The sequence below is a fragment of the Schistocerca piceifrons genome, chromosome 2 (genome assembly GCF_021461385.2).
Source record: "Schistocerca piceifrons isolate TAMUIC-IGC-003096 chromosome 2, iqSchPice1.1, whole genome shotgun sequence".
NCBI classification, from domain to species: domain Eukaryota; kingdom Metazoa; phylum Arthropoda; class Insecta; order Orthoptera; family Acrididae; genus Schistocerca; species Schistocerca piceifrons.
The window spans coordinates 536,711,917-536,726,687 of record NC_060139.1 but is presented as its reverse complement, the minus strand read 5'-3'; the positions used below and the strand labels follow the sequence as shown (position 1 = coordinate 536,726,687).

Sequence of the window (14,771 nt, the reverse complement as noted above, 5' to 3'; positions counted from 1 at the left end):
CTTCATCCAGTATCGTATCTCCCATTTCATCTTCATCTACATCCTCTTCCCTTACCATAATATTGTCCTCAAGTACATTGCCCTTGTATAGACCCCCTATATACTCCTTCCACCTTTCTGCTTTCCCTTCTTTGCTTAGAACTGGGTTTCCATCTGAGCTCTTGATATTCATACAAGTGGTTCTCTTTTCTCCAAAGATCTCTTTAATTTTCCTGTAGGCAGTATCTATCTTACTCCTAGTGAGATAACCCTCTACATCCTTACATTTGTCCTCTAGCCATCCCTGCTTAGCCATTTTGCACTTCCTGTCGATCTCATTTTTGAGACGTTTGTATTCCTTTTTACCTGCTTCATTTACTGCATTTTTATATTTTCTCCTTTCATCAATGAAATTCAATATTTCTTCTGGATAAGTTAACAAAAAAGCCTAGTTCTACCTGATTTACACTTAGAAATCCCTCTCATGGTGTTGTCCTTCAGACAAAATTAATATCATATTTTGATTACTTTTATTCATTACTGTCTTGTGGCACAACTAACCGCAAAAATGCATAAGTGAAAAAAAGTATTTACACAACCATACAGTAAGAATATTGCATAAAGTAGGAAACTGAACATCTAGCATATACCTCTTTAGGGGGCCTAGAAACTCGTACAATTATATATCCAGTACCCATATTTCCTAGTGGTAAGGCCACCCACCCCCAGGGCAAGATGGACCATGGGCCCCCAAGCTCTCAGGGAAAGGAAAAGAAATAGTGCAGTCAGGTGTTTTTCTTTCAACAACATGTACTCTTCTTTCTAGAGTATAAGTAATATGGCCTAGGATTTTAGTAACAGTATAAAGTTTTTAATAGGGTCATAACGAACTTTTTTGTGTCTACTTACAACTTGCCATGTGTCTTCCATAATATTAAAAATATTCCATATCCACAGGTCTTGCCCCCCCCCCCCCCCCCCCAATCCTACAACTATCATATGGGCGCCCTTGCTTTAATGGTATTTGTGATTAACAAGAATGAATTTATCATAAACTGTGTAACTCGCAACTACAACACTAGGAATAAAAATTATTTGCATAAAGACTATGCATCCCTGTCTAGGATTCAGAGCTGAGTTTTATATTCTGGTGCTCAGTTCTATCACAGGCAGCACATAGTCAAGAGACAGGAAATAAAATGATCCCAGTTATCCTAAGAAAAACAGAAAGTTTACCTTATTTTTCATGCCTTTTATAATTTATCAGAATATTTAGGCATAAGAATGTAAATTCCACCTAACTATAACATTTGTTTTAGACAATTTTTAACTTTGCCAGTACATAGAGGGCTGATGGTGTTGTGTGGATAATTGCATAAATGCAACAATGTACTGTAATAGGAAGAGCAATGACTTTTCACTTCTAACATACATATGCAAATTTAAAGTACTCTGGAAGTAATATCGAAGCAGCTGGCTAAATACCAAGAGTACAGGTGGAGAACCAGTGCTAAGAAAAGAAGGAAAAGCTGAAAGGTGAAAGGAATATATAAAGGGGCTCTACAACAGAAATTAACTTGAAGGCAATATTATATAAAGTGAAGAGGAAGTAGTTGACGATTAGATTGGATATATAATGCTGCAAGAAGAATTTGACAGAGCACTGAAGGACCTAAGCTGAAACAAGGCCCCTGCAGAAGACAAGATTCCCTAGCGATTATTGACACCCTTGGGAGAACCATCCATGACAAAACTATTCCACCTGCTATGCAAGGTATGAGACAGCCAAAACAGCCTCTGACTTCAAAAATAATCCCAATTCCACAGAAGGCACACGCTGACAGGTGTGAAAATTACTGAACCACCAGTTTTATAAGTTATGATCACAAAATACTAACACGCTTTATTAGCAGAAGTATGGAAATACCTTTAGAAGCTGACCTTTGTTATGATCACTATGGATTCTGAAGAAATGTATGAACATGTGAGACAAAATTTATCTTAGAAGATAAGTTAAAGAAAGGGAAACCTATGCCCATAGCATTAATAGATTTAAAGGGTTAGTTAGTTATGTGTTCCATTGATCAATTCTGAATGATTCTTTTGTCAAAATGATGTGGGATGAGTCAGTTTACAGGATACATATACATGATTAGTACTGATGTTAATGAACACATTATTTTTTATCCTACCCAAGCAACTAGACTTAAATACAAGTAAGTTTTCTTAATAGAAAGAAGTTGTCCAAGAGAAATGATTTTAGGTTAGATTTACAATTTGCAGCTTTAATAATAGATACTAAAGGTCATTTTTTGCACTAAGTGTTTTTGTTATGCACCTCACTGTCCTTCTCCAATTGTGATAGATTATTTATGACAAATTTCATTAGCATATATGTGTGTTGTGGGGCAACGGAGTTAAAATGTCTATCTCCTTGAAAAGATATGTATATGATGTCCACGGGTGAACACCACATATTATTCTTACAGCTCGCTTTTGTGCAATCAATACTTTCTTTCTAAGTTGTGACTTACTCCAGAAAATTATTTAATAAGACATTACTGAGTGGTAATATGCCAAATGTTTGGGGGGGGGGGGGGGGGGAGTAATTTGTTTGTCTCCAGGATTAGCAATCGTATGAACAGCAAAATTAGATGAGCTTAATTTTTGAGAGGCTCAGTAACATGCTTCTTCCTGTTCAAATTTTCATCAATATGTAAATCAAAAATTGGAACATTCTACCCTATTTGCTGTCTTCTACTCATGTTCTATACCAATCATTGTTCTGCCTATATTTGTTGTATAGATCTGAATATAGTGTGTGTTTTCATAATTTACGGAGAATCCATTTTCAGAACTATTTAATAATTTCTTAGAAAACATAATTTACAATATCTTCAGATGTTTTCCCTCTCTCATGGGATTTATTATAACACTAGCATTGTCTATAAGAAGTACTAATTGTTCTTGTTGAATGTTAATTGGAAGCTCATTCGTATACAGAAGAAATAGGAGTGGACCCAAAATTGAACCCTGTGGGATTCCTTTGTGATTTCTCCAAAAGCACTAAAATTTTCTATTCTTCCAACATTGTTTGGATTATTCAGCACAACTTTTTGCATCCTTTTGCTAAGTATGATTCACTTCTATAAAAATTGAGTTTTTCTAAGAGAGTAACATGATCTACACAACCGAACCCCTTGCAAACATCACAAAAAATACCAACTGGTGATATTTCATTATTTAAGGCTTGTACTGGCATTATTTTCAACTTTTCATATTGTTGACTGGAATACTCTCTTTGAAATACTGAAGGTAGCAGGGGTGAAATACAGTGAACAAAAAGTTATTTGCAACTTATACAGAAACCAGACTCCTGTTATAAGAGTCACAGGACATGAAAGGGAGCAGTACTTAAGAAGGGAGTGAGACAGTGTTGTAGCCTAGCCCAGTGTTATTCAATCTGTATATTGAACTAGCAGTAAAGGAAACTGAAGAAAAATTAGATATGGAATTAAGGTTCTGGGAGAAGAAACAAAAACCTTGAGGTTGTAATTCTGTCAGAGGTAGCTGAGGACTTGGAAAAGCAGTTAAACAGAATGGATATTGTCATGAAAGGAGGCTATAAAATGACCATCAACCAAAGTAAAATGACGATATTGGACTGTAGTCAAATTAAATCAGGTGATGGTGAGGAAATTAGATTAGGAAATAAAACGCTAGAATTAGTAAATGAGTTTTACTATTTGGGCAGTAAAATAACTGATGATGGCTAATGCACAGAGGATATAAAATGCAGACTGGCTGTAGCAAGAAAAGGATTTCTGAAAAAGAGTAATTTGTTAACATATAATATAAATTTAAGTGTTGGCAAGTCTTTACTGAAGGTATTTGAATGAAGTGTGGCCTTGTATGGAAGTGAAATGTGGAAAATAAGCAGTTCAGACAAGAATATAATAGATAGGACATAAAGTACACTATTTACACATGAATGAATGAATGAGTGATCATGATCAGATTGTTAGTACTTAACATATAGGACATTCCGTCTCTGGGTACTTCACAAGAGAAGTACCATGAGTATCATGATTCATGTTAAACTATAGCTGCTAGTGTCAAACAGAAATTCTCAGTTGAACTGGTAAGACATGGTTCACACTGGTACATACCAGTGGAAAGGTATAGATTTTTCAGAAACATTACACAGTATGTTGAATTAAACAAAGCTATTTAAATACATCTTTCAGAAGATATAACAAGATGAAAATTTGGTAAGAGAAATAATTGAAACCAAAGATTACAGTGAAAATGTGCTTAATTCATTAGACAAAAAGTTGCAGGCAACTGGTATATTTTGTGATCTGTCAAAGGCATTTGACTGTGTAAATCACAATATCCTTTTAAATAAATTAGAATATTATAGTGTAACAGGAAATGCTGCAAAATGGTTCAAATCTTATATCTCTGGCAGGAAACAAAGGGTGTTATTCGGAAAGAGACATGTATCGAGCTATTAGGCATCATCCAACTGGGAACTAATTACATGTGGGGTTGCACAAGGTTCCATTTTGGGGCCCTTACTTTTTCTTGTGTATATCAATGACCTTTTATCAGTAACATTACCAGATGCCAAGTTCATTTTGTTTGCTGATGATACAAACATTGCAATAAATAGCAAATCAAGTGTAGTCTTAGAAAGATCAGCTAATAAAATATTTGTGGACCTTAATCACTGGTTCCTAGTAAATTCTTTGTCACTAAACTTTGAAAAAACACATTACATGCAGTTCAGAACTTGTAAGGGGTGTCCCACGAGTATGTGCCTAACATACGATGACAAGCAGATAGAAGAAAGGGACAGTGTTAAATTCTTGGGATTACAGCTTGATAATAAATTCAACTGGAAGGAGCACACCACAGAACTACTGAAGTGTCTTAACAAATTTCTATTTGCATTGTGAATTGTGTCAGACATAGGGGATATAAAAATGAAAAAACTGGCATACTATGCTTACTTTCATTCCATAATGTCATATGGGATTATTTTTTGGGGCAATTCATCAAACCAAGCTAAAGTTTTCCGGGCACAAAAACGTGCAGTAAGAGTTATATGTGGTGTGAACTCAAGAACATCCTGTAGAAGCCTGTTTAGGGAACTAGGGATACTAACTACTGCTTCCCGATATATTTATTCCTTAATGAAATTTGTCATTAAAAAAATATCCCTTTTTCAAACCAACAGCTCAATTCACGGAATCAATACTAGAAATAAGAATAAACTTCACAAGGATTTAAAGTCACTTAGTCTTGTACAAAAAGGTGTGCATAATTCAGGAACACACATTTTCAATAACTTGCCAGCAGCCATAAAAAGCTTAACAACCAATGAAACTCAGTTTAAGAGAAACCTAAAGGATTTATTGGTAGCCAGCTCCTTCTACTCCATTGATGAATTTCTCAGTAAAAACAACTAGTATAACTTCTGCACAATTTCAGTGCCGTAATGTGTTGATTGTAAATATATGTGTGTGTGTGTGTGTGTGTGTGTGTGTGTGTGTGTGTGTGTGTGTGTGTGTGTGTGTGTAAGTACAATCTAACTTCTGCACCATTTCTGTGCAGTAATGTGTTCATTGTATTATAGTAGTTGTATTACACATTCATTACCTTATAAATAAATAAATAATACTTTTTTATTTTAAATTCAGTGCATTAGTCTTTGTAAAATGACTCTTTCATATAGTGTTCATTAAAAAATGATGATCATTCCACTTGGGACCTTTGGAATGGTACATTAGTTTATTTGTTTTAGTTGTAAATATTTGTCATGTATTGTTGTTTTTCTGACATGTTCTACATCCTGGAGGACCTCCTCACTATGGATCAATTGGAATGAAAGTAAATCTAATCTAAAAAGAGAGCATGGCAAAGACAATACAGAAACTGGACCCTTCTTCTTCACTGTAGCTATCAATGATTTACCTAATAACACAGCCCACTCTGTCATACATTATGCTGATGATACAACACAACTTACCACACATCAGGACATTTCAAGTCTGAATAGTGTAACAAAAGAAATGCTTGATTAGGCTCTGGACTGGTTTGCAGCCATAAGCTCCAGTGCAATACTGATAAAACCCAATAACTTTTAATGGGAACATCAAATGAAGTAGGCAATAAGTCAGTAAAACTCTTAGGTATTTACATTGACTCAGAACTCTGTGAGGAACATGTCAATCATGTATGTGAAAAAATATCCCTAGTGGAATACCTTATCTTGAAATTAAGGAAGGTAGTGAGCTTGGAGTACCTTAGGGTAACATGCTTTGGGTTATTCCAGTCACATTTTTAATATGATCTGATTATATGGGGGCACTGTCTTCACATCAAGAACATCTTGAAATTACAAAAAAAAGTCTTACACATAATATGTAAAAGAGGTCATAGGGATCACTGTCACCCTCTTTTTTCCATACTCAGAATACTCACAATTATAAGTTTATATATTTATGCATCTGTACTCTATATTAAAAATAATATTTCAGAATTTATTGCCAGAGGGGAAATACATGAACGCAGCACCAGAGCTAAAGGTAATTTAAACATATCATGTCACAGATTAGAAAGAACAGGAAATTCCCAAAAAGTAGAACCACTCAAAATGGATATAATTTTTTTTTAATTAGGTAGTACAGCTGGCTGTCATATCATTTATTTTATAACAGTAAATAATTCTTTGAGATGCCTGAGGATGATATTAGCATTTAAAAGTTTTCTGTAGTTTAACATATTATTGTGTGCTGTTGTTAGTCGTATGTAATTACATAGTATATACAATTCATAATACACTTTGTACAGGGTATACTATATACTATACAATATTATATTAGAGTGTAATTTATTGCATTAACTTTTAGAAACTATCCTGGTGTAATGTGGTACACTGACATGCTTTAAATGTATACTATAATGTCTTGACAGTAGTTTATTTTATTGTTGTGTATGTACTACTACATTCTGTGTGACGAAGCCAATATTATAAAATGATCCATGGTGAATAAAATTCTTGATTGTTGATATGTTGACTGGACACCAGATTTCACCAGTTAAGATGGCAGATGACGCATGAAGTAACAACAGAAAGAAAACTGCCCAGGCATGAATCATGCTGTTGTAGGTGAATGGATTAACAAGAAACATACATATTTAATAAGGAAAATAATCATGTTCTTGAATTAATTCTCAGTGAGTGTTATAAAGTGATTCAAGGTATCAAGAAAGGAAAGGTGTCTGAAATTATGGCATTTCAGTAGAAATGGCCAAATCTGGAGGAAAAGCTATGCAAAGAGAACTTAACAAAACTGTTTACAGAAAGTCTGGGAGGTACACAATTCCCAAAACAGGGCTACCCTATTTCACAAGAAATTAGAAAGACAAAACATAAAAAGATCTTAATCTCTCATGTTCTCTTTATAATTTACAACATATTCGTTGGAAGTATCCCAACTGCACAGAGAGGACATTTGATTTTAATCAGGCAAAAGAACAAGCTGACTGTAGAAATGTATGTACCATGGACCTTTCACAAATCATGAACTAAATTATAAAATGAAAGACAGACAATAAATTGCTACTATTTCTGGGATTCGCAGATTTTGATTAAGCTAGTGACTCAGTTTCAACAAAATTTACATTAATTACCATTGAGGACAACATGTTGATTCAAATTACATTAATATACTAAAAAATATATGAGGTGTGTGAGAAAAGTACAGTGACTGATTTTTTATCTACTAAAGTTTTTTCTATTTTAATCAAACAACAATATTGTCTGCTTCAAAGTAATTCCCCTTGGCAGCTGCACACTGACAGAATCATTGTTCCCAGTCTTGCTTCCAGTGCTGAAAGGCTTCAACTAATAGGGTCTTCAATGTGTTGCACACATTCTGTCAAATAGTCTCCATAGTCCCAAAATGAAACCCTTTTCAGGCATTTTCCAATTTCAAGAAAAGAAAAAAAGTTGCAAGGCCTCAGATCTGCTGAATAGGGGGAGATATTTGAAAAAACACTTTGTTGACAGTTTGCCCTGGAGGAAAAAGTCCAAAAAGAGCAAAACAGCATTATTTTGCTCTTTTATTTGCTCATTTGAACTTTTTTTCAGTCAGGGAGATGCCTCAGCATGCTACTCCTCACTTTGCCAATTTGTCTCATGATTGTACTCAAAAATTCAGGATTCATCACCTGTAATCACACAACTGAACCATTCATAGCCATTGACACTCCTATTTTGAACATTAATGCACACATTTCTTTGACTGTCCTTCTGTTCAGTTGTGAGGTTTTTTGGCATCATTTTGGCACAAATCTTTTACATTTGCAAAACTTTGGTCAGAATTTCATGTACAGTGAAAGTGTTTAAGTTTAACAGGTCAACCATCATCCTCATTTTTAAACATTGGTCTGATCTCATAAGAGCATGCACACATGCAAAGTTTTCATTGATTTCTGAAGCTGAAGGCCTCCCTGGGCAACATTCATCTTCAGCATGTTCTCAGCCTTCCAAAAATGATTTGTGCCAGTGAAAACTTGTGCTCTTGATAAGGAATGTTCCTTGTAGGCCTGTTTCAACTTTCCACAGGTCACACTTGTGGATTCCCAAAGTTTAATACAAAACTTGATGGCATAACATTGCTGTAAATTCTGCTGTTCACAACAAAAACACAACTTCACAGATGGTACTCTCAAATATCATGTGATGGCTGTATGGAGCTGAAACTTGGATCAAGCATCTGAAAGGGATGAACATACTAGTTTACACTTGCAGAACAACACATCATTTCCAGGTCACTCACAGTGTTGTCAGTGTTATTACTTCTCTCACACATCTCATTTGTATCAGTGCTATAGTTTGATTGACTTCACCAGGATATCAATAAATTCTGAATTGGCAGAAGGATCAGACAAAAACACTCCATATTGCCAAAACTATTCTCAGGGCTCTTACAGAAAGTTTAAGACCCTCAAACTAGATAAGAAAGAACTCATGTTATCACTGCATAACTAAGCACTTTCATTTTGCATATGAAATTGTACTTTTTATTTCTAATGTGTAAAGACTCCAACAATTATTTGATTAACTTTATACAGCAATATTGTAAGCAAGCTAGAAAATTAATTTAAATAAATCCAAAATAATGTGGAGTATAAATTAATAATGTACTCAAGAGGCCAGTTTATAAATTTTTGTATCTGGGATAATAGAAATCAACTGTATGGAAAGCAAAAGAAATTAACTGAAGTATAAAAATATGCATCAGCACTTTTGGTAAATTAAATAGGGTTTCAAAAACATAGTTTCCAATGTTCAACACAGTTTGGTTGTACAAGTAACTCTCATTGTTTTTACCTAAAGACAAGAGTGCTAGCTTCTGTTGCATGTCTTCACTATCTGTTGTCTAGTGAAATTATCTTCTGGAGCAACCCACCTAGGGTAAATAAAAGTAATTGTAAAACAGAAGCGAACAGTAAGAATATTGTGAAAAGCAATGAACATTGTATCTTGCAGAGGTCTCTTTAAAGGTCTTGGAATGCTTCCTCTCACTTCTTAGTACATCTGGTGTTTTTGTTGTTGATAATAAAACTCAATTTCAGCTATGTGAACTATGATCTACACTACCAAAATACAATACAAAGAAATAATTTTCATTTAGACTAGGTTTCAGAATGGAGTTAAATACTTTGATGCAAAGATATTCGACAAGTTCTCATCTAACATAAACGAAGAAATTGGGATCCCTACTAATTCAAAAGAAAATCATAAATATAACTGATTATCCACTCTTATAAAGATTAAATGTTTGAAAACTCATAGTAGCTAGATGGCAAGTAGCAGTGTATGTTGTGCACCTGCATGATAAGTAGAAATATATTGTAAAATGACCTGTGTTATTACACATGTAGAAAACTATTTTCTTTGAAAAATCCCAGTGTAATCAAGTAAATATTAAACTTCCAATCAAATATAAACGTCACCTACTTAATATAAATGAAGAAGCAGCAGTTGTTTGCAAATTAGTGACCCTCCATCTAATTCACGAGTTTCAAGTTAACTGATGTAAGCATAGATATCATTAAACAGCATTGTTATAGTTTATTGTTAATTCAGTGTACAAATTAAGTTTCTAAGAGTTGATGCTCTTATCATACCAAAAACTTTGATGCAGTCCATATCTGTGAAGGTTCTCTTTGATGAGCTCTACAGAACACAATTATTTAATTATCTAATATATGTGGATAGCACTGTGACCAGTATATTCTGGAGTTAAGAATTGAAAGTCACATCTCAGTTTATAATGAATGTCTACATCAGACACCATTTTACATACTCTCATATCGCTACATATCCCACAAGAATGGACCTAATTAGCCATTGGCAGGCAGGTTTAGCTTTTATTGTAACATATTATTTGCCCCTAACATTATTCAGTGAAAAAAATATAAAGAACTGAAGTTATTATTTTCTGAATGGTATGTGCAGATTCAGCATATCAACTGATTTGTTAGTGAAAACACAAACTAGTTCAATATAACTATCATCATACACTTTAGAAATAGAAGATGGAAAACCATGCTATATGCACACATGTGTACATATTGTACATCCTTAAAAATTGTGCAAGAAAACTCACTTTAATTTGAAGTGAATAGTAATGTTTATCTTGAATAAATAAAATATGGAAGCAACAGACGTCTGATATTCAGATCAAAATTAAAATTTTTTTATATAATACAGTCCTTATGTTTCGCACAAGTATGTGTCAAAATAATTTAGTTACATCCACTATACATAACACCACTTAGTAGAATTTTGCTACACCTTTCTGGTGTGTGAATTGTCTACTATGCAATAATGTAGGTCCACTGTGTCTTGTCAATAATGCTGTAACAGCATCACTTCAATAATTTAAATTTCCAGTGTTAGTCTGTGTGGTTTTAATTTTATTATTCACTTATGAACTCATGTAAACATTGTCGACTCTGTTTCAGAACTGTATTATACAAATGTATGCGTTGTATTTTACCATTAGTACCAGGTATACATATAAATAACAAAATTTGTGTTAAACTAGAATATTTATTGCCTAAATATTGAGAACAGTGTTTTAAGGCTTACATTGGCTTACTGTTATGTCATTAATTACCATGTTAATTATTATTGTAATATTCATTCTGAGAACTCTTTGAATGCACAGATTTTTAATCATTTCTAAATAAGGGAAACTTTGATTCTCTTGATGCCCTAGACTGGTGTGTATAAATAAATATGTAAATTATCTGTAGTAAATTTTTTTACCATAATAATTTCAGTATATGAACTTTTTCACTGTTTAATTGTATCTTTTTAGGTCATGTGAGTCTTTCCATCAGTGCAATGTCAACAGATGACAGTGAAAGGAAAGTGGATGAGGAATCTCTGAAAAATGCAAGAACATCGCAAGAACAAGCAGATTTAAAAATGTAATTGGTTAACAAGAAATAAAATGATACAAAAATGTAATAAAAGACAATTAAATAACTATTCCACTATATAATATTTTATTTTATTTAAATTTCTGTTTGCATGCAGTCATCCAATGATACTTTTGCAGCTGTCATATTATGTGCAAGGCTTATTATGTATATTTGTGAACAAAGGTTTAATACATACCATATGCACAGTTTAATGCACAATACATACAACTTGGAATTCTGTCAGTGAATACACACATTTATTTGTAAGAAAATGTTTTAATTTGGTTTTAAATGTGTGCCCAGTATGTACTCTTAAGGATTGTGATGATTTGTTGTACTGCATTGAACCACTGAACTACTACTTGTTACTTTTAATCTTATCCTCTGCCTGCAATAACTGTTCTTATTTCTTGTGTTGTGGTTCTGTACATCATAAGATTTTGGTGTCTCACCCTGAAGGCTTACAATAAATGCAGAAAGTCTATGTTATATGCATAAAAGGAATATACAGTGAGACATTTATTTTTAATAAGAGCACATAACATGTCTCCCTGTCCCCCAGATCCTGCATCAAAACATCTATAAGAACATCTTTAACAAAGTCTTGGACTATCCATAAGAAAATAATTGGCAAAATGTCATACACTGTAAAATTATGAGGAGACAGTACGGCTCACCAGTGCTTACCTTCGAGACAAAATTCCAGTACTGTTGACACACGCAATAAGAGTAGAAACAATCTGCTTCTAGTTTGTGGCGTTGTTAGTTCCTTCATCGAGGAGAAAAGAGGGATAGATTTCAGAAGACTGGGAAGGAAGCCAGTTCACTCAGATCCCAGGATGTGAGGGACTGTCTTTGTGTGGGGACAAGGGAGGAGTACTGGGGTCTGAGTGACCTTTGCCTCTTTCCCAGCCTTCTAAAATCTACCCTTCTTGCCTACTTGATGGAGTAACTAAGAGGTCTCAAAGCTAGGAATAGATAATGTCTGCATTTATTGCATATATCAGCAGTGATTGAATTTTGGCTCCTGAAGATAAATTCTGCTCAGACATGGAAAATCCTTGTGCTCATACAGTTTGCTCCAGTGATTCCTCTTTTTTGGCACATCTAATTCTAGTACACTGACAGTTCAGATTTGGATTCCAACTTTTGATAAAATGACATCTGCCCCTACATCCTACCCATGGCCATTTAATGAATAGATAAACTGCATTGCTTGATTCCCTAATTGTTTCCTTTTTTACCTCTATGTGTTAAAACCAAAGAAATAGTGAAAGGCAGGCCAAATGTTGTTTATTAAGATGCTCTAACAGGGTTACAGCAGGCTAGTATTGGGAAAGTGGTTCTTGGCAGGAGATTGGCAATGGAGCGGGTGAACCACTTGATAGAACACTATTGATGAACAGGAATAGGCAATGAACAAGCATGGTTCAGTACATCTGAAACAGACAGACTGCAGACTCTGGTAGGTGATCCTTGGACCCTGGTACAGGGGTGTTGATGCAGGCATTTCCCATGTACAGAACCAGTACCCAGGCTACCACATCATACTACCAGGTGCTGGCTGACATCTGTGAGGTGGCAGTGGGGCAGCGAGGCGATATCCTTGCCCCTGCATTGGACACTCAGGCAGGGGACATTGGTTTGTGGCCCAGCAGAGGCAGCATCATAGATGTGGTGATGACCAACACAAGCTGTGCATCATCAGACAGACCAGCTGTGACGATCTGCTGATGGGCTGCTCCTGGTTGTTCAAAGCCCATTTCCATGTGGTGACAGTTGTGGAAGGTCCTCTGTATTGAGACTGTGTAGAAACATCTGGAGCAGGGTAGATGGCCTGGTGTGGCCTAATTGGTGATCAGTTGATAATGGGGCAGAAGTCCGCATAACATTCCTCTCAAGAAGTGCTGGCTGCAGAAGCCACATCTACTGATATTGCTGAGATGGCAGGGAATTGGCCAGTAACTGCTGCCTGGTTTCAGTTACTGGACTGCAGTTCCATCTGTTGGTGTTTGAGACATTAAAATGTGATAAAATACACAGACAAATTAAAATGTTCTTGAAAACATACAGGATGTTACAAGCAAATCCAAACAGCTTCTGATCTTGCTCACAGCAAGCCTGAGTCCATTTTATGGCTGTCAACTGTGTGCACTACCATGAGGCTGAACAGACAAGAAACAACAATCAGATCCAATCCATAAAGTCTATGTGACAGCAACTTGGCCAGAAAGCTAGGAGACAGTAGTTATCAATTAAAAATGCAAGTTCTGCTGCATACTCGGAGTATGGCAGCCGAAGACTAGACACAGCAGCAAGTCACATACTGTTGGTTACTGTCGGGCTCAGTGTAACATCATTTAACTTCATTTGGGATATAATATAACAAACCTGCCTCCCCCATTCAAATATGTCATAAGAAGACCCAAACTTGTTTTGGCTCCTGTGGAGAGACAGTGTGATGTTCCACACATTCTTGACCATGATACAAAGTGGCGAAGCAAAGTCTGATCAGGAGCTAAGACTTCCTGTTATTTAATCTTGCTCATGTTATTATTTCAGCATGCTCACTAATCCCTTCTGATTGAACTTCTTTTCTCAAAAGCTGTAGTTACTGCTGGAAGTTAAGAGTACAGATCCAACATCCAGTTCTCGAAAAAAATGCGGGTCTTCTCATTAAGAAGGTCTTTTATATTGTTCTACAATGTAGGAAAAGACAGATTGCTACTTACCGTAAATAGGACATGTTGAGTTGCAGACAGGAGCACTTAAGAGACACTTACGTACAGATTTTGGGCACAGCCTTCATCAGTAATACACACCATTCACACACACACAAGCAAGCACACCTCATGCACACACAACCACCGATCCCAGCATCTCAGGCCGGATGGCAACTATCATGTGGGATGCAAGCAGCAATCTGCAGGAGGTGGGAAAGTGGAAGGGATAATAGTATATGGATGGGGAGGGAGACAAACACTGTCTGGTGGAGTGTGCAGGGACTAGAATGCACACAGTCGCAGCCTCAGGAAGTTGTGGGACAGGGAGATGGGGAAAAAAGGAGAGGAGCAGAGAAAGGCAGGTGGATGTGTTGGCAGAGGGCTGCAAATAAATGGGGTGGGAGATGAGAATGGGGGGGGGGGGGGGGGATGATAGGGCAGAGGGGGTGGAAATTGTTGCATGGAGGGTGTGGAGACGTTGTGTTACCATATGTTGAGGCTGGGATAATTATGGGAACAGAGAACGTCTTGTAAGGATAACTCCCATCTGCACAATTC

At 35.7% G+C, this 14,771-nt stretch overlaps 1 protein-coding gene across 1 annotated transcript in view; it reads left to right on the top strand.

The window, feature by feature from the left end:
* Positions 1–11,702, top strand: part of LOC124775555 (nose resistant to fluoxetine protein 6-like) — a 153,157-nt gene extending 141,455 nt beyond the window's left edge. The window contains exons 11-12 of the mRNA XM_047250384.1: positions 11,385–11,496; positions 11,606–11,702. Coding sequence (XP_047106340.1) covers positions 11,385–11,496; positions 11,606–11,702 — 209 coding nt within the window. The remainder of the gene's footprint in view (positions 1–11,384; positions 11,497–11,605) is intronic.
* Positions 11,703–14,771: the final 3,069 nt, after the last annotated feature.